The sequence below is a fragment of the Diabrotica virgifera genome, chromosome 4 (assembly GCF_917563875.1).
Source record: "Diabrotica virgifera virgifera chromosome 4, PGI_DIABVI_V3a".
NCBI lineage: Eukaryota > Metazoa > Arthropoda > Insecta > Coleoptera > Chrysomelidae > Diabrotica > Diabrotica virgifera.
In genome coordinates this window covers 109,003,019-109,027,767 of record NC_065446.1, presented here as the reverse complement: position 1 = coordinate 109,027,767, position 24,749 = coordinate 109,003,019, and the positions used below count along the sequence as shown (strand labels likewise).

General features: G+C 33.1%; 1 protein-coding gene across 1 annotated transcript; it reads right to left on the bottom strand.

Annotated features, from left to right (window-relative positions):
- Positions 1-1,660: 1,660 nt before the first annotated feature.
- On the bottom strand, positions 1,661-24,430 carry LOC114331844 (uncharacterized). Its single transcript, XM_028281520.2, has 5 exons — positions 24,226-24,430; positions 12,536-12,649; positions 9,873-9,969; positions 4,541-4,682; positions 1,661-3,506 (listed from the first exon to the last, which is right to left on the bottom strand). The coding sequence occupies exons 1-5, from the start codon at positions 24,226-24,228 to the stop codon at positions 3,296-3,298; spliced, it is 567 nt and encodes a 188-aa protein (XP_028137321.2). The 5' UTR covers positions 24,229-24,430; the 3' UTR covers positions 1,661-3,295.
- Positions 24,431-24,749: the final 319 nt, after the last annotated feature.

The window sequence follows — 24,749 nt, the reverse complement described above, 5'->3', positions numbered from 1 at the left end:
CATCTTTTAAATCCATTAATATATGATAGAGCTCAATTATATACCCTCCTCTAAAATATTGAATTTTACAAGGTGGCTCTAATAATATGATCACCCACTGTACATCTCAAAGGCGTCAAAGGCATCTATTTTTTCTCTGTTTCAGAGTCTATTGTCCAAATATCACAGCCATACAGCAAAACAGAAAAAACGTAACATCTGATCATTCGGATTCTGAGCTCTCAACTAAGGTCTGATCTTGTAAAAATTTTTACATGTTCATAAGTGTTTTCCTCACTTGTTCAATTCTTAATAGGATTTCTTTTTTTGGGTACACTGGTTGTTGATATTTGCTCCCAAATATTTGATGGAAGTTACCTACCTGTTCTATTTTCTATTATATATGTATGCTACCTTGTTCAGTTCAGAATACCGGCAGTCCAGATCAAAGAGGTCAGAATGGTTAGTAAATGTACACCAAACAGCTCAACAATGATAACTATAAAACCTGCATTTGTACAGCGGTGTAGAAAGTAAGGAGAAGCTACCGCTCTTTCTCTCTCTAGAACAAACAGTTAAAGAGAAGACCAACACGACGGCCCCCAGTGACTACAGAACTTTGTTGGTCAGGGGGTGCTAATAATATAACATCTTCAATATGTTCAATAAGATTTGGTTGATCAGTCCTTCTGTCCTACGAATTGTCTCTTCCTTCCTGTATCTTAGTCTGTGCTCTCGACGACACCAAATATGCTTTTTTCTGTATCTTTATTTATTTTTTCGAGCTCTTCTGCTGTGCTTTCTATCCGTGACAGGGCATCTGATATAACTTTTCAGCTTCTGTCAGGTTTCTACTTATAAATTATCAAATGCTACCACTACGGCATAAAACAAAATGAATTGTGTACAGTGAATAATGCGGATAATTGACCACCTGTGGTGTGTATACCTTATTATTGCGTTTGAAGCTAAGGACCCTCGGCAAATGGGATTCCAGTACTATCCTAACCTATCCTCGTGCAGCTTCTTACTTGACGTGGGTTCCACTAGTATGGTCGAAGCCGGTGTCGCCCAAAATCCCGACAGCCAAAACACCGACACGCCAGAATCCCAACACGCCAGAATCCCGACAGGCCAAAATCCCGACATGCAACAATCCTCGCATAAGTAAAAATTCCGACTTTTGTTTAATACTTTTAATACAAAATACTTTTGTTTAGTAACAAAAAATAAAAAACAGATGACCAAGAACAAAAAACAAGAAATAAATGTAATTATATCTTAAACAGTAACTTATGAAACCTGTCGGGATTCTGGCCTGTCGGGATTTTGGCCTGTCGGGATTCTGGCGTGTCGGGATTTTGGCCGTCGGGATTGTGGCTGTCGGGATTTTGGCTGTCGGGATTTTGGGGTAGACCTGGTCGAAGCATATATAGGAGTTGACTCATCTACTTCGGTATCCGATGTGTCCATACACCGTCAGGGGAGTAGAATTTCTTCAGGTCCTTTATGTGCAATTTATTTATGTTGACATCATCTAGATTGCTCAACTCATAAACTAAAGGCGATCATTTCTTCACTATATAACCATAAAGAGTTTGGAAGTGTTAATAATAAATATTGTGCTTTACTCCCAATTAGAAAGAGATACGTGGATACCTTACAAATAAATAAACGCCAATGAAAATTAGATAATGTTTTATTGTATAAAAATAAATATTTACAGATATTTTAAATATAAAAAAGTCATATTTTCTTAGATACTTTCGATAAAGATAGAATACTTATATACCTTGCAATTTACTGTTCATTTTGAATTGTTCATTTTTTGCACAGTTTTGTCAGAACTCTTTACTTGATTTGTTAAACCGTCAGTTTTCAGTTAATCGTCTTTTATACTAAGCACTGTAGGTCTTTAAACAAGATACAATAGGCATTTTGAATCTAGCATCATTGTCTTCTACATGAGTAAATAAATATAAAATAATTACTATATGTTTCTAAGCAGAAATATGTTACTTTGAATGGTCTTCCATTTCCATGAATGGAATGATGAACAATTGTCTTCCTGGTCATCCAAAACATATAAGTGTAGGTATAAAAGAAAGAAGAAGATACTTATTAAATACAATGAAGTACCTACAGCATTTGAGAAATGTTGCGCACTGTAGCAATGTTGTAACTGCGTAACAACTTTCCTGTTTGCTGATGACCAAGTAATTATTGCCAACGATGAACATGATATGGACTATACGCTAAGAAAGTTACAGGTCGAATATGAAAAATGGGACCTATGTATGAACATGGAGAAAACGGAATATTTGAGAATAAGAGAGGAAACCGAAGATCCGGAGTTACGAGTTAAGAAGTATAATAAAATGTAAGGAATATAGATATTTAGGAAGCATAATATCATAAGAAGAGACTACAAAAAGAGACATGCATCATAGGATACAGCAAGGAAGGAAAGCAACTCGTATTTTAAATGGTTTACTATGGTCTAACAAGGTGAAGCTGAATACAAAATTAACAATCTACAGAACAATTGTGGAACCTATTCTAACTTATGGGGCAGAGTGTTGGTAAGTCACAGGAAAGGAATGAAAAAATATAAAAGTAGCGGAAATGGATTACTTACGTAGAGCATGCAGGGTATCTAGATTTGAACACGTACCAAATGAGGAAATAAGACGACGAACAAAGAGTGTATATTCCACTGTTGACCGAATAAAAACAAAAGAAATTGCTATGGTATGGTCATGTTATGAGAATGCCAGAGAGAAGATGGCCAAAAAGAGCATTAAGTTACACGCCTATAAATAGAAGAAGAGGACGGCCTACAGAAACATGGAAGAAAGTTATAGAACAGTCTATGAAAGATAGAGCTATAGAAGAGAACGAGTGGGTGGATAGAAAACGATGGCGAGCGAAATGTGAGATGCGGAGGAGACCGTACGAACCCCGCTGTTTTTTTTGTTTTTAACCAAATTAAAAATTTTGATACATTCTTGACTATGGTTTAAAGAGTTTAAAGCGGTTTAAAGATTTGTTTAAACCTTGTCCAATCTGATCCAATTCTAATTGAAAACATAAATATACTTTTTCAGGAAAATTTAAATAGCAATCATGTACCAAACCAGTGGAAGATTAGCATTACCATACCAATACCCAAAACAGAAAATATGTTGTTATGTAACTTCAGTACGTAGCTTAAATATTATTGTTAATTTTAAAAGAGAGACCAAACTGGTGCAATTCTGTGGATCTATCAATACAACTAAAAATACTCCGGTAAACCAAAAAACATGTGTTTCTATTAGTTGTAAATGACTCTGCAATTGCCGTTACTGTCTCTTTTACTTCCAGGCATGCAGAATTTGGGCAAATTGAATAATGACAGTCTATCAGTGCCTTTAAGACATTCCACGACAAGTGTTGTAGCGTTTACGTCAAAAATACCACCGCCTTGCTGAATTGGGAGGCATGGTCCATTAGGTTTTCCCATTTCGTAGCAGGTTCCTTTGTATCTGAAACAAATAAGCAAATTAAAGTACTTTATTAAAGTAATAGGCAAAACAGAGAATCAATAGAACTAAGGAACTAAGTACTACATATATACATGTTTGAATTGTGACTCCTCACAAAATTAGTAAAAGCAGTAAGGTCGAGTCATAAGGCTGCGGTATATCTAGGCAAGTGATACCCATATAGTAAGCAGATAAGGTAAGTCTTATGATCTTATGAGCTCGGATAATATTTCCCGGTAAAGGCCTGAAGAGAGAAAAGATCAGCTGTACCTATTAGTACGCGAAACATTATACAGATAGAATATCGTAGTTTTAGTTTCAGAGCATTTCTTATTATTATTTCACCTTGATATATCTTTATGTATCCTTTTATAAGTTTTAAGTTAGAATAAATGAGTTAAATCACTTCTCTGTTATATTTATTGGGCTAGATTTAAGCCTTTTAAGAAGCAGTCTCGCTGGTACCTTAAGTAGATACACAGCTAATAACCATTTATTAGTGGACCTATATCCTATAGGATACCTACGCCTACGCCTATAGGACCTGATATCGATTAATAATTTCATATGCGTGGAGTCTAATTACAAGTTCCCAATAGTCTCCTAAATAAAGCTTTAAAGTAGTTTTGAGCTTATAATAATAATTAATCTAAAGCTTTTTTGAGTAGTTTTGTAACATTTGCAGGAAACAAAATGAAAATAAACGGTTTCGTTTTGATTCAAATCGGGTCCCTTGCCATCCCCCGTGTTTCTAGGTTTACCCGTTATCAATGAGGCTTTGCAAGAAAACCGATCTGAATTAAAACGCCCGTTCTGCTCAGTATAAATAATGAAATATTTAGACCAGAGTATGGTTAGAACAACCTCAACGGGGAACGATGAAATGGGTGTTGATGAAATGACGTGATTCGTTGTCGACACTCATTTCACTCATTTGCAGGAAAGTTATCGGTTATGATTGTAATAAAAAGAAAATAAACTAGGTCATCCATATATGAAGAAGTAATAGCTATATGAAATCATATTATTGTTACCTGGCAAATCCTTCTTCACATGGATTTTTGTTACAGCTTGGTATGACCTCTCCTCGTAGAACGACTAAATGTTCGCCATCTTTACATGGTCCTTGCCGATATGCAGGATAACAGAAATCTTTTGGAGGGTAATAGATGTAGGCTAAAATCACATCAATAATATATTCACAACTCTATAGTAGACACTATCAATATTTTTGATATATTTATTTAGTTTTGCTTGCTTTTATATCTTTGCGGGGTTGGCTAACCTAATTATATGTTTCAATTTATTTCCGCAGATATCTTATTCTTACTTACTTAAGGCTAATTTACACTTTGAAAAGTAAAAAGTACAAGTAAGAAATGACAAGTGACAACTGACAAGAAGGTGTTAAGTGAGAAGTAACAAGTAAAGGTTCACACAGTGCAAAGTTCTTTCTGACAAGTTAAAAGTAACCGCGTCAGTGCATAATAGAGGAAGAACAACGTTTACAAATACGGAACATTATAAGAGAGATAATTGAAGTGATAGCTCACAGCCGGCAAGACATCATGTACCTAATATACAAAACCATTTTATATTTGGTATATAAATGTCGCTCGTCCCAGCACCAGACTTGTTAGAATTTTTTACTTTCTTCAGCTCTTGGTAATAGGTTGATTTTATGCTTCTTATTTTAAGATATGCATCTTTCGGGCCGAAGTCTGTCATGTTCATACTTGTACTGATTTTTAAAAGAGATGCATCGCGTAATGGTTTGTTTCTGTACTGTTTGCTATGTATATCGTAAAGACATTCGTACTGTATAAATTCCTTAACGAAACGCATAGTTTCCTCCTCGGTCCACTCCATTTTCTGCGTTCGTACTATGCACTTGTCACAGCAAAACTGTTTTCACACTGCGAAGTTGTCACTGTTCTCAGTTGTTGCGAAGAGAGGGGGAAGGCTACTTGTCAGAAAAAATAGAATCAATTCTATTCACTTTACTTCGCACTCGTGCTTGTCACTCACACTTGTCACTTCACAGCTATTCTGTTCACACGCTACTATTCACTTCGCATTTGTCACTCGCACTTTTCACTTGCAGTGACAACTTCCCAAAGTGTAAATTAGTCTTTACTGTGAGAGCCCTGGAGTAACGGCATAATCGCTGGCCTCATACGCCAGTGCACGTGGGTTCGAGCCCTGCCAAAGACAAACCTTTTTCATTTCCAATAATGACACGAGCCGTCTCATCGTGCCTCGGAGAGCACGTAAAGCCGTCGGTCCCCCTGGGCTAGTGTACATCGGCACTAGTTACTTAAAACAGGGTTAAAGATGTAAATGGCGCCGGAACTGTCCGAAAGGATCTCCCCGGCAAAAATGCCATACGATATTATTATTATTATACATACTTACTCCGTGGCGTTACAACCCTACGTGGGTTTTAACCGACTCGACAACATGCCTTCACTGTTGTCTGTCTTGAGTAACCTCTATCCAATTCTCCATGCCCATAAATTTTCAGGTCTCCAGCTTTATTATTTCGCCACCGGAGTCGAGGGCGTCCGCGTGGTCTTCTTCCAGTTGGGACTTCCTTCCACGCCAGTCTTACTGTTCTTTGGTCGGAATGTCTTCTGAGGTGTCCTGCCCATTGGAGTATTCTGGACTTTATTTCTTTTATGATGTTGGTGTCTGGGTAAAGTTCTTCGAGCTCTTTGTTAGTTTTTATCCTATATTATCCTGATGCTTCATCCAGCACAGGCCCAAAGATCTTCCTTAAGATTTTTCTTTTCCAAACACGTAGTTTCTCTTCGTTTGCCTTTGTTATCGTCCACGTTTCGCTTCCATACATCACAACGTCTGATTGTTTTATACAGTTATATCTACGTACGTCTTGTTAATTGTTTCGATTTTATAAGGTTTTGAAGGACATAAAGACATCTGTTATCGATGTTAATACGAGAACTGAAGATTTTTATTCAATAAACAAGTAAAATCCTTTATAAAAGGTATATTTATTAAAATTCCCCAAAAGGGGCTACATCACAAGCAGAACTAGTTTTCGATCTGATTAAAGATCATAATCAGTGCTGACAAGATGCTGACATGCTAACCACCAAAATGAAAATATTTGGGTAAAAACCCTTTAAACCTGTGGAATCAATGGAATCAATTTTCATGACTGATTAAGTTTAAAGGATTTTAACCCAAATATTTTCATTTTGGTGGTTAGCATGTCAGCATCTTGTCAGCACTGATTATGATCTTTAATCAGATCGAAAACTAGTTCTGCTTGTGATGTAGCCCCTTTTGGGGAATTTTAATAAATATACCTTTTATAAAGGATTTTGTTTGTTTGTTGAATAAAAATCTTCCGTTATAATTTAAATAAACTTTAACTAAAACCAGCCGTTTGAGTTGACTCGAGCTTAGGAATAGTCAACTTCAACTGGATAATCAACTTAAACTGTAACATATACAATCAATAAAATACGTACCTAAAGGGACGACAATAACACGAAAAATGACACTCGTTTATAATGAGCGAGTACATTACAAGCAAAACTAACCACCAAATCTTTAAGTCAATAATGGAAAGCAGCAGTGCCGGATTTAGGGTACTTGCGGCCCTAGACCAAATTACCCCGAGAGGCCCCTGAAAACTTCACTATTATGTATTTAAAGTATAAAGCATATTTTATATTAATACACAACCGTTATTTTAATTTTACTTTTTAAAATTGGTACTACATACAAAGCTTAACAAAAATGAATAAAAATGCAACTAATGTTTTACTTGAATACGGCACATAAATAGGTTGAAATGTTGTATTCACTAATTAAATAATCTTTGTTTACAAATTTGGCTAAAATCCCAAAACAGATCTAACAACAATTTCTAGATTTATAGAAAATATATAATTCAAAAATTTATCAAACAGCAGTTATTTGTAAAATTATTAATATTGTTAAAATTATTATTATTGAAAGCCGATTTGAAAAGACATTATAAGTAAAAGAACAAGCTAAATAATATGAACTGTAATAGTTATAGGATACGGTACTGAACAATAAAAATATTAAGAATACTTAAAAATACAACAAAAAAAAAACTTCTAGATCGTTCAATTCTCACATTATTCTCTTATACTGACAAACTTCAATTGCATGTCCTTAATTTGGATAAAGTTGGATTAGTGATTAACATTGACACTGACTCCACTCCATACTCATAATAAATCTCATATCTAAACTCTAAACACTCTAAACACATATCGTAAAATTGTAAGACTTGAAAAAGCTCAGATTTTGAAACAAAACTAGCCAAACTAGACAATCTAGAATCTTCATCAGACGTTGAGTTCCTCAAGTAGTTTTTGATTATTTTCAACACGCTGAATGATCTTTCTGCAGATGCATTAGAGGTCATCATGCATAGTAGAATGCGCAAAGCCTTTGAACTGTATACACTCCCCTCCAAAGTCACCATCTATGTCGATTCCATACTTTTTTGCCAAAATCGAAGCTTTTCCCCTGATTTCTTCATTGGAAATTGACGATAAGTTGTTTAAAAATCCAAATTGTTCATTAAGACTGAAATAAACTTCGGACCTTTCATTGAATTCTTAATAAAGGCTGTCAATTACGACATTGAATGTATTAATCTTTAAGTCTTCTTTGTCATTAAGTGAAAAGGAAGAACTTTCCTTTTCGGGCGTCTTTTTATTTCAAGAATTCATCGAACTCATCATCCAATCATCTTCGAATATAGTATAAATAGTCTGACCTTACATTCTGCCTCTGAAACTAAGGATCTAGGTGTGATCCTTGACTCCGCCCTTAGCTATACTATAAATCACACATTTCCAGTACAATACAGAGATCTATGAAGATGCTTGGCTTTATAAAGAGAACCACCAGAGACTTTACTAACATCTTAGCTATTAAATCCCTTTATTTCTCCCTGGTTAGATCTCATTTTGATTACTGTTCCACAATTTGGTCCCCCTATTACTTTACTCATAAACTGAAACTTGAGGCTGTCCAACACAATTTTCTGAGATATACTGCCACTAAGATGCATGTATACTACGACTATTCTGCATTAGAGCGCATACTGAACTTACCTAACTTGACGTACGCAGAAAACAAAGAGACTTTTATTTAAAATTATCAACGGGCTCTGTGTAACTGCCCCGAGCTTCTCTCCAAAATATCTCTATTTGTCCCCAGTCGTTCGACTAGGCAGGTGCAAACCTTTTATGTTTCTTTTCATAGATTCAATTATTCTGACAACACATTTATTCCTAGAACTCTTTGATTAGCTAACTCATTAAATAACCTCGAAATTTTTAATACCTATCAGCTTCCCGCTTTAAAAATCATATTTCTTTTATAACTTTTTAACTTTTTAATACTTTCGGCCAGAGCTTTTGTATTCTGATTGGTGTTACATGACCTGTATGTATTAGATAACTCAAAACCGTTATACCTTGGAACATTTCTGAATTGATTTATGTGTTATCTTTTGTTTGTAATTGTACTGACCTATATGTAATCTTATTCTTTTTTTCTTTTTTGTAACTGTACTACTCATAGAATTATTTTTTCTCAAACCACTTTATTATGTTATATTATGATAATTTAGAACACTGTAACATTTATATCTGAATAGGACTTGCCCCTGAATAAATAAATAAAGAATATAGGTTTCATTTTTAGACAACTCTTTTTCTTTTTTTTTTTTCATAGGAATTAAAGTTGTCTGTCAGACTCAATACGTACTCCTTTATAGATTTGTATATGTATGTTGCTAGTCACATTCAAGTCTGTGCAGTCTTTTGCAATGTTTTTCTACTCTTGTCAACGTTTTGCTACTTTTTACAAAACGCTGCGGCCCCCTTTGCTTGCGGCCCTAGGCCACGGCCTACTCGGCCTAGTGGTAAATCCGGCACTGGAAAGCAGTTGACTGTATGGCTTAGAGATGTGGGTGACAAATAAAAAAATGTTTTGCAGAAGAAGCTGCAGATTAACACTAATGGACAATGTGAGAAATGACCGAATTAGACAACTAATGAATGTGAAGGAGACAGTAAATGACAAAATAGAAAAACGAAAGTTACCTACTCTGGCATGAACATATGCAAAGGATGGACGAGACAAGAATATAGCTACGAAACTTGGAAATGGAAAGAAAATAGAAGGAGAAAAAGAGGACGTTCTAGATTACAGTGGAACGGACCAATAAAAACAGCACTGGAAAAGAGAAATCTCTCTGAAAAAAAAAAAAAAATATGTATACCTATGTCAAGAAAAAATGGCGATTAAGAAGTGGTAAACGGCAAACAGAATAGCAATTCTACTTACTTGGGCCACAATCACAGATCCAGTCATGTTGTTGGTATCCAGGATAATATAGTTGATTTTCTGGACATCTATTTGGTGCATAAAGGGGTACCCTTCCCTAAAAGTAAATAAATTTATTAAAATATTTCAGTATATTTAGTACGTTTTTCTCTCTCTTTACTACATGCGATTTACTATGAAGGTATATTTTAAGATGATTATTGTTAGAATAATTTCTTCTGTTTAATATACCACCACAATGTATAATAGAGAAGGTTAAGAGTGCATTTAATAACATGGCCAAACTCTTTAAAAGCCACAACCTTAATCTGGAGATAAAAGTAAGGCTCCTACGATGTTATATCTTCTCAATATTATACTACAGAATTGAATACTGGGCACTCACTGAAGCGATGGAGAAAAAACTTGAAGCTTTCGAGATGTGACTATACAGGCAAATCCCAAGGATATCATGGACGGACAAGATAACCATAGTCCGTTCTTTAACGGTAAAATATTGCAAAACCTCTAAATTTTAAAGAACCGCTTGGATTGACATAAAATTTGGCATACACATAGCTAACAAGTCAAAGAAAAAAAGTGATATTGTGCTGATATGTGCTTTTGCCCTGGGGGTGGTTTTCACCCCCTCTTGGGGGTGAAAAAATATTTGTCCAAAGAAAGTCAGGAAATGGATAAACTGGCTAATTTTAAGTTACTTTTGTTCTATAGAGTTTTTTCACTAAGTCAATACTTTTCGAGTTATTTGGCAGTGAATATGTTCATTTTTTCAACAAAATAACCACGCTTTTAGACGGTTTTTCGCAAATAACTCAAACAGTAAGTATTTTGTCGAAAAAACAGTCTTATCAAAAATATAGCCTGTAAAAAATTTTAAAAAATGGTGTATACAACACGTCTCTACACATAGTAGAAGCAGCGTTATAGCTAATGAAAAATAGGTTCATATTCGTTAAATTCCAAATGAAATACTTTAACGTGAAATAACCAAAAATTAAGCACATTTCGGGGAAAACTCATTTCAACTTATTTAAAGTGTTTAAAAAAAGCTTCATTTTTGTTTCATAAAAAAAATTCTAGCATCCAAATTAAACAAGTTACGCTCAAAATAAAGTTAGTCCCTTTTGGTTTTGGTAAAAAAATCGAGAAATTCAACTCCTATTTAGCATCTTAAATGAACATAATCGTTACGACTTCACAAGTTTCTTGACTCGTGTATATATTGTTTATATGATCTGTAAGTTTCATCGGTTCAAAGTCCTTATTTTTAAAAGGGCTGTAGTTAAAAGGGGTTGAACGAGTCACTGATCACGAATGTATGCAAATTTAGGAACACCAAATCTTAATCAATTGTTGTCTTAGAGAAAAACAAAAAAATATATGATATTCAGAAAAGCAAATCTGACTTTTTTTGTGTTTCGAGATTTTTGGTATCTCTAACAATTTTTAAATTATTTTGAAAAAAAAGCATATTTTTCAAAATTTAAATTTTTAAAAATTTTACTTTGAAACCAATTTTTTTCAAAAATAAGCACTTTGAATCGATGAAACTTACAGATCATATAAACACAACATAACGATTAATTTCATTTAAGTTGCTAATTAGGGGGTGGTCTTCCCGATTTTTTTTGCAAAAACAAAAGGGACCAACTTTATTTTGAGCGTAACTTGCTTAAATTTAATGCTACGAACTTTTTGTAAAAAGAGAAATAAAATATTTTTTTAAACACTTTAAAAAAGTTATAATGAGTTTTCCCCAAAAAGTTCTTAATTTTTTGGATATTTCACGTCGAAATATTCTATTTGAAATTTGGTGAATATGAATTTATGTTTCATTGGCTATACCTCTGGTTCTACGAGATCCAGAGACCTAACGCGTATACCATTTTTTTTTTACATTTTTATAGGCTATATTTTTGCTAAAGCGTTTTTTGACAAAATACTTAGTTTTTGAGTTATTTGCGAAAAACCGTCTAAAAATGTGGTTATTTTGTTGAAAAATGAACATATTCACTCGCAAATAACTCGAAAAGTGTTGACTTGGCGAAAAAGCTCTATAGAACAAAAGTTACTTTAAATTAGTCAGTTTACCCATTTCCGGACTTATTTTGGACATATATTTTTTCACCCCCAATAGGGGGTGAAAGTCACCCCTAGGGCAAAAGCACACATCGGCACAATATCACTTTTTTTCTTTGACATGTTAGCTATCAATATGCCAAATTTCATATCAATCCAAGCGGTTCTTTAAAATTTAGAGCAAAAACCGTGAAAGAATGGACTACCAACGAGACCGTATTACGAAGAATGGGAAAAGAAAGAGAGGTGATGTATACCATTAAAAGAAGAAATTTAGAATATCTCGGACACATAATGAGAAACTGGTCTAAATACAGATTACTGAAGGTACTACTTCAAGGCAAAGTATTCGGAAAGCGAGCAATTGGAAGAAGAAGAATATCATGGTTCAATAGCCTGAGACAATGGTTCTCCGCAACAACTAATCTATTTAAAGCATTAGTTAATAAAATAATTATAGCCAGAATGATCGCCAATATTCGAAACGAATAGGCACCAAAAGAAGAAGAGTAAGAGATTAAGAATATACTACCTTATTTTCTCCTACCACTGGTAATATACATCTACTAAACAATATAATTTACCTTTGTTTGGTCGCTATCCAGTCTTTGCGTAGGTAGTTCCGGAAATGCTATCTGACACAGTGTGCATATACTTAGAGAAAAAATCAGAGAAATTTGAATTTGTTCTTTAAATACCTAAAAAATAAAAGACTGAAATTAAATACACCTAAAATCAAAATTAATACAAATAAAAATTGGTAATAATAATATAGTTTGTACTGTTATACCTAATAGTATTTAGAATAGTATCTATGTATCGTAACTAATAATAGGTAGTTTTAGATCAAATCCCTATTGAAATGGATAAGCAGATTCCTTACAAGCTAGCCATACAAGAAACAATGTGATAATACACAGCGGGACAACAATAAGTTGCACGATTAGGCCAGGGTAATAAGACAAAAATATACCCTGTTCGTGACACTTCAGCAGCCAGGGTACTGAAGCGTTTTTTCGACAGGTAATACCTATAGTAACAAATTATAACTATTTCCTGCGTAGGATCTGGCGGCCATTTTTATTTATAAACAATTAACTGTCAAAAAATGGCATTTTTCCCTTTTTTTTTTCAAATCAACGGAAAACAGTGAAACTTATGATTTTATTAGTACAAATATCTTCGAGATTATGGAAAAAGCTTTAAAATGAGGTATTACAAAGTTTGATATACTCATTTATTGTTAATATAATTGCGAAAAAGGTCAGAATTGCAAAAAAAATATTTTCTCAATAACTGTTGTAAAAATTAGTGTACAGCTTTTAAATTTTTGTCAAATGAGGGTTATTTGGTGCTTAATATGTGATAAAAATTTCAAAGTGATTCATTCAATTGTTTAAAATTTATTCAAATTGTTTATCCCAGAAAGCATTTTTTTTTGCAATAACATAAGTCAGAAAAAAATGACCTTAGAACCATTCCACAGATGTCAAATGAAAGAGAATGAGCTACATTTTCAACGTGGTCTAAAAAAGTGAATAAGAAATGCATTTATTAGCAATAAATAATTATGCAAAAGTATCGTCAATTTTTCTTTATAAACTTTTTGAATAACTTTTTCCAAAAAAATTAACTTTTTTACCCTCTTTTAAGTGCACAACTACCAAGTAAATATGAAGTTTATAAGGAAAGATTTACGATACTTTTGCTTAATTATTTATTTCTAATAAATGCATTTTTATTCACTTTTTTTAAACCACGTTGAAAATATAGCTCATGCTCTTTCATTTGACACCTGTAGAATGGTTCTAACGTCATTTTCTTCTGACTTATGTTATTGCAAAAAAAATTGTTTCTGAGATAAACAATTTGAATAACATTTAAACAATTGAATGAATCGCTTTGAAATTTTTATCACATATTAAGCACCAAAAAACCCTTATTTGACAAAAATTTCAAAGCTGTACACTAATTTTTACAATAGTTACTGCGAAAATAATTTTTGCAATTCCGACCTTTTTTCGCAATTATATTAACAATAAATGAGTATATCATACTTTGTAATACGTCATTTTAAAGCTTTTTCTATAATCTCGAAGATATTTGTACTAAAAAATGCATAAGTTTCCCTGTTTTCCATTGATTTGAAAAAAAAGTGAAAAATGCCATTTTTTGACACTTAATTGTTTATAAATAAAAATGGCCGCCAGATCCTACGCATGAAATAGTTACAATTTGCTCTTATAGGTATTACCTGTCGAAAAAACGCTTCAGTACCCTGCTGGCTGTTCAAGTGTCATGGAAAAAACCTTATTACCCTGGACTAGATAGCCTGGTAAGCGAAATGGCACATGCCGTACAAGAGTATGATGGAACAAACCCACTTAGCAGACCACCGCTATCAAAATAAATTCTTCTAAGGAACTAGACTGGACCAGACAACATTCCAGCTGCACTAAAAAATGATACAAGAAGAGTACATGAGTTCTCTAGTTGTCAAACTTTTTAATGACATGTGTACCACTGGTGAAATACCTGAGGAATGGCTGAAGTCTCCCTTTTTATAAAATTTCGAAGAAGCAGCGGTCAAAAAAATACGATGAATAAAGGTCAATTGGTCTGATGAGCCACACACTGAAAATTTGTCTTCGTATTATTCATGGAAGAATAAGAAATCATTGCGAAAGAGACCTAATGAAACCTAGTTTGGAGTTAGGAATGCGATGGTATACGTGAGAGGTATAAAGATATTTATATGGCTTTCATCGTATAACATTTTTAGTACATAGAAAAAATATCAGATAATTAGCAATTTCCATTAGCTGAACAATAAAGTAATAAAAACTTTTGACAAACTGCTTTATCGGAAAGTGAGGAATGATGTATTAGTTGAAAGTTTGATACATCAGCTGTATCAAAATGCACATACGATGGAGTTAGTTCTGGAAAATTAAGAAGTCATACTTGATGTATTTTCTTTATAGAGGAAACATTGGCGTGGGCACCACAAGGGAGAAGGAAAAAAAGATGGACGAGAAGAAGCTGGAGAAGGGGAATTGAAAAAGAACTAGAGGGCTAGAGGAAAGAGAAATCCCTCGAGGTTTATGGTTAAACAGAAGAGAATGACGGTTAGGAGTCGGAAGGCGTCAGAGAACGCTGTAAACCGATAGTAGTAGTAGTTGGAAGCATTCGATAAAATCTCCTACATAGCAATCAAAATGATGATTTGGTTGAAAGAAATCGAAACGAACTGTAGATAGATAGACTGCTTGCTGAAGATATGGGCTGATAGCTAAATTCAGCAAGGGAGGAAATCATTTGCAGGGCTATGTTTTAACTAGTTATCTTAGCCCATGGCACAATCACAGAGCAGATCGACCGTACTTACATAAAAGACTAACTAAGGGTAGTTCCCTGGATCCCTGGGTTGGCTGTATACCATATAGTTAAACAAACTCTAACATGAAGTAAAACCACTTCTATGTAATAGGTATAATTACTAAACTTTTAAAATCCCAATGGATTGAATAAAATATGTTCATTCAGAACGTTTTCGGACCTATCAGTCCATCATCAGTGAATTCATATATACTTGCTAACTAGCCCAGAACCAAACAATGGTTGTAATTATAATTCAATCTACATTATAGTATTGTAAAATTAAAAAGGCTGAACGCCGATGTTAAAAGATAACCTCTGTGAACATGGTTCTGCCAAGTCTTGGCAGACCTCATTGGCCCAAGATGGTTGGTTAGGGTTCTCGTTTAGAGTTTCACGATGTTCCCAGAGGTTATCTTTTAACATCGGCGTTTAGCCTTTTCAATTTTACAATACTGTAATGTAGATTGAATTATAATTACAACCATTGTTTGGTTCTGGGGCTAGTCAGCAAGTATATATGAATTCCCTGATGATGAACTGATAGGTCCGAAAACGTTCTGAATGAACAAATTTTATTCAATCCATTGGTATTTTTAAAATTTTAGTGATTATACCTATTACATAGAAGTGGTTTTACTTCTTGTTAGAGTTTGTTTTACATAAAAGACTTCAAATGTAGGGCTTAACATAATCCCCAGAAGTTCAAAACCATAAAATTTACCATAAGAAGCAATTAAGAAAGATAAGGCCTTAAGAAAGGAAGAAGGAAAGAAAGGTTAAGAAAAGAAAGAAAATATTAGGCTCGAGAGTTTCTTGAAATCAGCATTGTCAAAAAAAAGTACCAAAAAGAATCGGAACAATGAACATACCTTAATTTCAATGGATTTATAACAAAAACTAATACAGGGTGTTTCATTAATAATTGTCCATATAGTAACTGGAGAAACCTTAGCACAAAATAGGAAGATTTAACCTAAAACACTTATATAAAATGTGGTTCCTTACTGAGTTACAAGGTGTTTTATCTAAAAATTTAAAAACTATTTTTGCTCAGCATTTTAAAACTATTCGACGTATCCTTTTCATGCTTGGCAGGAAGTATAGGTACTATATAAACTACTAAATTATGTTAAACAAACGTTTCTGTCTATTAGCAGAGGCGTACGACGGGGGAAAGTGAATAGTTGACCCTTTCCAAATTCTACGCCACTGGTGGAATCGCTATTTTAGTTCAATTGTTGGATTCTCAAATACTTTCTATGAAAATAATATACTCTTCATTCGTAACGATAAAGTCATTAGTTTTCGAGATCTTTGAAGTTAAAAATATGCAACGACACGGTTATTTTGATTAATGTATTGTGTCGCTTCATTTTTAATTTCAAATATCTCGAAAACTAATCAATTTAGCATTACGACTGAAGAGTATATTATTATTATTATTTACATAAAAAGTATTGAAAAATAAAAATATTACACTAAAATAGCAATTTCGTCAATGGCGTAGAATTTGGGAAGGGCCAACCAGCCAATATTCCCTCTCGTACGCCTCTGGTAGTAGTTAGAAACGTTTATTTTTCTTAATTTAGTAGGGTGTACAGTACCTACAGGTAGGAAGAATACAGGGTAGAAGGAGTCGCGGAAGAAGACACATTTCCTGGTTAAACAATTTGAGAGCTTGGTTCAATTGCACTTCTGCTGATCTCTTTAGAGCAGCGGTATCGAAAGTGCAAATTGCCGTGATGGTTGACAACCTTCTTAGAGGAGATGGCACATGAAGAAGCCAGTACCTACACTTTCTGCCAAGTATGATAAGGATACGCCAAATAGTTTTAAAGTACTGTGTACAAATAATTTTTAAATTTTAATCATATGAATCATATCACAAATTAATCAAAATAATTGTGTCGCTTCATTTTTAATTTCAAATATCTCGAAAACTAATCAATTTAGCATTACGACTGAAGAGTATATTATTATTATTATTTACATAAAAAGTATTGAAAAATAAAAAAATTACACTAAAATAGCAATTTCGTCAATGGCGTAGAATTTGGGAAGGGCCAACCAGCCAATATTCCCTCTCGTACGCCTCTGGTAGTAGTTAGAAACGTTTATTTTTCTTAATTTAGTAGGGTGTACAGTACCTACAGGTAGGAAGAATACAGGGTAGAAGGAGTCGCGGAAGAAGACACATTTCCTGGTTAAACAATTTGAGAGCTTGGTTCAATTGCACTTCTGCTGATCTCTTTAGAGCAGCGGTATCGAAAATGCAAATTGCCGTGATGGTTGACAACCTTCTTAGAGGAGATGGCACATGAAGAATAAGCCAGTACCTACACTTTCTGCCAAGTATGATAAGGATACGCCAAATAGTTTTAAAGTACTGTGTACAAATAATTTTTAAATTTTAATCATATGAATCATATCACAAATTAATCAAAATAATTGTGCCGTTTCATATTTAACTTCAAATATCTCGAAAACTAATGACTTTATCGTCACCAATGAGGAGTATATTATTTACGAAGAAAGTATTTGAGAATCTAAAAATGGCACTAAAATAGTAATTCCACCAGTGACGTAGAATTTGAGAAGGGTCAAGCATTCACTATTCCCTGCCTTACGCCTCTGGTAGTAGCTAGAAACGTTTGTTTATCATAATTGAGTAGGGTGGGTGTATAGTAGTCGCACATTCTGCCAAGTATGAAAAGGATATGTCGAATAGTTTTAAAATGCTGGGCAAAAATAGTTTTTAAATTTTTAGATAAAACACCCTGTAACTCAGTAAGGAACCACATTTTATTTAAGTGTTTTAGGTTAAATCTTTGTATTTTGTGCTAAGGTTTCTCCAGTTACTACATGGAAAATTATTAATGAAACACCCTGTATAACTGTGATTTCATTAAATATACGAGTATACGTATAACACATTTTCCTTGAATTGTTTTATTTTGTGTTATTTTATATTAAATGTCAAGTGACCCTAAAAAGGTTATCACATTTGGACATTATCGAATATACCGCAAAATATTATTAGGAGCGATTTTATACAAATAATACATCACTTCAAAAAAAAAATAAAGAAATTAAGTTTACAAATGTTTGTAAAAAAATATAAACAATATAATATAAAAGAAAAATAATAGAACTAGACATTGTCATGGACATTTACTTCTTCTTCTTAAAAATTTACTCCGTCTTCATTCGTTGTTGGTCCCCGGTTAGCGAAGATAATGTCTGCTTTCTCTGCTGTTTACAGCTGCTCTAAAAATGCTGGTTAGATGAGCAATTAACCACTCCCTGAGATTGTGAAGCCATGACATTGGTCGCCTTCCAACGCTAATTTTTTTTCTCTGATTCTGTCCTTGGTTTAGAACTAGAACCTTTAGCCACGTAATTGTATAACTTATCACTAACTCAGGTGTAATGTGAAGTGTGTGTGTGTGTTGAGTAAGTGTCTTGTTACTTTGCAAAGTCGACGTCATTGTCTTTGCAAAGAGACGCTAATTGTATCCGAATATCTGCGGTCCCTCGGTGAATACCGATCCCACAAGGACAGAAACTATTTTCATTTATAATAAATGAAAAAATTCCTGACCTTGGTGGGATTCGAACTCACTACCATTCGGAACTTTCGATCCAAAGGTTGGGCGCTCTTACCACTGAGCCACAGAGGGGGTTCCTAAAACCTTTCCTTACATATTCTGGAGAAGTTGGTGTTTTGTTCCTGTCAAGGTATTGTAGTTTTCGTATCTTCATTTCAGTACCTATTTAGTTCTGTTTCTTTTGAAAACAGTATTTGCAGTCTTTATGCAAATTGGCCCAAACTAAACGTTTCTTGAGAATTTGTGGTGATAGTTTTGGTTCCTTATTAGGTCTATGACATTTGAATTTCATGTTTTACAAATTTCAGCGTACAGTTGCCTCCGTTACTGTACTGAACACTCAGCTTCTTCCACTTTATTCCTAATATCCCTATGGGTAACTCTTCTGCGTTTTACAGCCAAATTCTTTAAAATTCGTTTCCCTCTAGGGGTTATTTAACTTAACGCATTCAGCAGTTCCGTATCACTTTGAAGATACTTTTAAGGTACTTGAAATTAAAAAGTGATATTTCTAGGATGAGTCTAATAAATTGAGCAGGGACTGTAGGTAGGCCGACGAGGAGCTTTCAAAGAAATGGAACGAGAGTATAATAATCGATAATAAGATCATATTGAACAGACTGAAGCCAGAGCTAGACAAGAAACTAAAAAGCAAAGTGTGTGATTAGCACACCCCATTTACTATTGGATATCTATTAAACTTAAAACTCTTTTTCGCAAAAAATGCGTGTTTGTGTAATAGCTGAGATATTAGGCAAACTTCGATATAAAAAGAAACCATAAGAAGAATTCGTAGTTTTTTATATTTGTTCTTTTGTAGGTGTGTTTAATGTTACATTTCTGACTGTAATAAATAACAAATAAAATATACTAACATAAACAGGAACGAAGTAAGAATAAATAAATCAGTATAATAAACACGCATCAATTTCTAATATAGTGCAGTCACTGAAGGTTTGCACCTCCGATTTGGTTGAACCTCCATCGATTTTCATGAAAATTAGTGAGTAGTTAGAGGATACCTCAAGGAACAAAGGTGATATGATGCCACCTTGCGCTTTTACCCTGGGGGTGGCATCCACCCCCGAGAAATTATTTTGTTAAAAAACACCACAAATTGATAGAGAAATAAATTTAAGCAAAATTTTTTATATAAAGTTATTAATATAAATCAATACTTTTTGAGTTATTAAAGATCAAACATTTTATTTTTTCGTACAAAAAATGCATGTTTTAAAGCTGTTTTCCACGTATAACTCAAAAACTATAAGCTTTTACAAAAAAGATATTATTACCAAAATTGAAGATAATAAATACTGAATACACTCCTTACTTAAAGAACTAAACTAATGTTAAATCAAAGTGAGTTATGGGTAATTGAATGTATATTTTGTTCGACGAGTACCCAAATCTAAGTATTCAAGCTTAAATAACGGGAAAACGATGCATTTTATAAAATATACCTACTAAAACAATACTGCGGAATACCTATCAAATGAGATCAAGAAGAAGTCAATAGCATCAAAATTAAGCAAGTTATGCTGAAAATAAAATAATCCTTTCGAATTTTTTAGGATAAAGTGAAAAATAAAACATAGGCCATTTCCTACGCCATTTCCACAAAAATTAATATTTATAGTAATCCTTACAATATTTTCTTTGTATTAGCATAAGTAATGATTTCAACAATTTTGACTGGTTTAGAATGCATATTTTTGACAAAAAAAAGATACAATTTATAAAAGACCCGACCTAGTAGAAGACATGAAAAACCTAGATATACCAATGAAACTTATAAAGCTTACGAAAACGACAATGAAAGGACCGACTGCAGCAATAATTGACAAGGCCACTCTCTATCAACTTCACTATTTAATGTCGCTATAGAATGAACAATAAGAGCTACAGAAATAAAAGGTACGATTATAACGTCGACGTCGCAACCTGTGGCGTATGCTGACGACAGAGCATTAATTAGCAGAAACCTAAACAGTTTAAAGGAAGAATATACGAAGTTATGCAAAGAGGCATCCAAAAGGGGTTTAGAAATAAATCAAAACAAAACAAAATACCTAATATGCTCAAGAAAAAAACCCAGTTAATATGATAAGCTTAAATATTGGTGAATATGAATTTGAAAAGGTAGAACATCTTAAATATCTTGGAGTCTCAGTTAATGGAACTAATGATAGAAGTATAGAAATTAATGGAAGAATCCAGGCAGGAAACAGAACCTACTGGAAATACAGTAACTTCCTCAAAGATAAGAAGCTTCCTCAGAATACAAAACTGAAAATTTACGAAGCAGCAATTAGACCAGTAATCACATATGGTGCTGAAGTAATGTGTCTGACACAGCAAGAGGAAGAAAGATTGAGGATCCTAGAAAGGAAAATAATTCGAAGGATAGCAGGACCACTAAACTTAGGTAATAATGAATTTAGAAAACTCATGAACCACGAAGTAAGAGAACTTCTGAAAGGAGAAGACATCGTCAGATTTATCAAGGCACAGAGACTCAGATGGATGGGACATATAGAAATGAGGAATCCAGAGGCCGTTATCAAGAAAATTTCCAAATGAAGACCTGTATCAGGCAGACCACGAGGAAGACCCAAAGCTAGATGGGAGAACCAGATAGTGGAGGACCTTAAGAAGATGGGAGTCAGAGAATGGGTAACCAGAAGCAAAAACAGGAACGTGGAGGAAAATTGTAGAAGATGCCAAGTCACACAACCAATTGTAAAACCAAAATGTTACTGCGGATTGATTCACCGCGACAAACGAATCGGAAGAACCCAAAGAGGGCGGCAATCACCCGCTAGGAGTGTAGATGCCATGATGATGATTAGCATAAGTAATGATTTCAACAATTTTGACTGGTTTAGAATGCATATTTAAATATATATATATATATATATATATATATATATATATATATATATATATATATATATATATATATATATATATATATATATATAATTTAAAAATTCAGAATTTTTAAAATTATCGTAATTTTGATTTTCTTTTGATAATAATAAATCCAAAAATATTCAATATACGTAAAAAATGATAAAAAACCAAATTTTAGTTTTTTATCTAAAAAGATTCTACCTGTTTTACTATTTCTCTAGGGTAAAAAATAACCGAGATAGAAACGTTTAAAACTCAGATACATTTTACTGCGAGAACCATGTAACCAGGGCCATTTATCCTTTTATTTTTTAAAAAAGTAAGGGTTTTAAAAGATTAAATTTAACATGGTTTAATAGCTCTTAGAATTATCTTTCAAATGGTTTTTTCTTGAACCTAATACCGTAAAAATTAACGGAGTTATTTAACAAAAACAAAAAAAGAATGTGTGTACTTTGTACGCACGTAAGAAGTTATACTTCTATTATATGATTTCAACGAAATCAATATACTTTAAACAGTTTCTCTACTACTTTCCAAAATTTTTTATTAAAACAATACCAAAAATTAAAAAAATAAAAGAATAAAACACACACAAACACATTCAAAAATGCCACAAATGATTTCTGAACAATAATTATTGTTGCCAAAAATTTTAATTAAATACGTATTTTCTGAAAAAAATTATATAATAATATACTTATAATCATAAAATCTATAAAAAAATAAAAAAATAACAACTTGCTTGGGGCTTGAACCCACTTTACGTCTATCGCGCCGTGCGAAAGTCGAAGCGATTTCCTACTGCACCACCTTCGCGTATACGTCATGTGGGAATATACACAAACTAAACGTTTACATCATAAACTTTTTGACATTTTGTTTATTTATACGAATTTAATCAAATTATTAGTTAGATTTTTGTCGAATTAAAATACAACAAAATATAGAGTAAGAAAACGATATATTAGATGAAGATTTGTAGAAAGTTTGTTCGTAATCAGATTATGTAAATTAAAGCATTGCCTACTAATAGGTAACTTTATTTTTTTTACATTTTCCAAATAGATAGGTATGAAGATAATTTTTTATTGGAATACAACTGAAACATTTAGAATTATGTACCTGCGGCTTTTCAAAACTATTTAAAAAGTCACTATAATTATAAATTTGATTTTATTTCTGTCCTCACAACAATAAAAACTAATATATACAATATTTTTGTTTACCGATAACCTCCATATTGAACAATTATTGACAGATCATTTCAACACCCAATCAGAGCCCGTATAACGACTAATACCATACTGTAGATGTGCGCATGCGCGCAGATTAATAAAATTTCACCCTCAATGAAATCGCGCCTAAAAAAGTATAACTTCAATAACATTTTTTGGAAAAATTTCTAAAAGGTAGATTTTGAAAAATGTTTGGATCAGAAATTTTCATGCTATCAACTTGTTTGGGGGCTCATTTCATGTATACTTTAAGTCCTTTGACAAAGGTTTAATAAGTTTATAATTAACTAGTTTTAATGGGAAATAAGCCACAATTTTAATAAAAAAATGATTTTATTAACGTTTCGCCCATCAAAACTATGTAGTTAATTGCAAAAATGCCACAAGAAAATAGCTTCAGAACAATAATAAGTGTATGTTATAAAATAAAATGCATTATTTTCCCGTTATTTAATCTGGAATAGGTACTTAGATTTGGGTATTCACCGAAAAAAATATACATTCAATTACCTTATAACTCACTTTTAGTTAACATTAAAAAGTTTTTCTAGTAATGGTTTTTAAGGAGTTTACTTCATTTTTTATTGGCTTCAATTTTGGTGATAATAACTTTCTTGTAAAAAATTATAGTTTTTGAGTTATCTATGAAAAATCGGTTAAAAACATGCATTTTCCTCACGAAAAATTAAAATCTTTGATCTTTAATACCTCAAAAAGCGAATTTGTCCCTCTATCGAATTATGGGGTCATTTTTAATAAAATAAGTTTCACCACCGAGAAGGGGTGGCATCCACCGGATAAAAGCGCAAGTTGGCACCATGTCACCTTTGTTTCTTGAGATATCCTGTAACCACTCACCAATTTTCATGGAAATCGATGGAGGTTCAACGAAATCGGAGGTAATAGCTCATATCCACCTTCACTGACTGCACTAATAGATTTTTTGAATGATTTATAACATTGCAAGGTCATGTTCTGAAAATTTATAGATAAAAACCACATTATGTGGAATTATCTGTACAAAAATATGCAAAGGTTTTAATGATATCTTTTTATTGTTTTACTTCTAACATTTCTTCATAAACCTTAAAATTTTAAACGAAAATCATAATAAGAAAGCCTGGCACTTACCATTTTTATCTTAGCAATTAACACAGTGTATTCACAGAGAAACTGTTGGTATCCCTAGCAAAACGGCCCAAGTTGACACTGCAAAAGCAAACTGGACTTGAGATCAGGCCAACGGATTTGTTGAACTTGTTTGCGAGATGATATTCAAATAAATACGATCAAAACACGTTCGGTTGTTCGGTTCTTTTTAACGATACTGGACGGAATAAGATAAATTTATACAGGGTTTCCCAAATTTACTTGAGTACCAGGAAACAGTATAATGGTATTTTTTTGTGAATGGAAACTTGTTTTTCTTTTGTTTTTATTTAAATATGTATGCTTGCCAATTAAACGCACGGAATAAAAGGTAAATTACGCAAATTTCAATTTCGATTATTTGCAATGTGGAATATAATGCTCAGGGAGCAAAGATCGATTTCACAGATCGCAAAGATGCAGTATCAGCAGGAGGTTTGGAGAAGCTGTATTAAATGGGTCTAAAAGTAAATAAAAACAAGAACGACGGCGAATAAGGCAAAATG

Bases quoted from the DNA above. Each gene is read 5' to 3' on its own strand.
- LOC114331844 (XM_028281520.2), bottom strand. The intron at 9,970-12,535 runs GTAAATTATATT...ATTTACTTTTAG, and splicing joins TGGATAGCGACCAAACAAAG to GGAAGGGTACCCCTTTATGC. The intron at 4,683-9,872 runs GTAAGTAGAATT...ATGTGATTTTAG, and splicing joins GATCTGTGATTGTGGCCCAA to CCTACATCTATTACCCTCCA.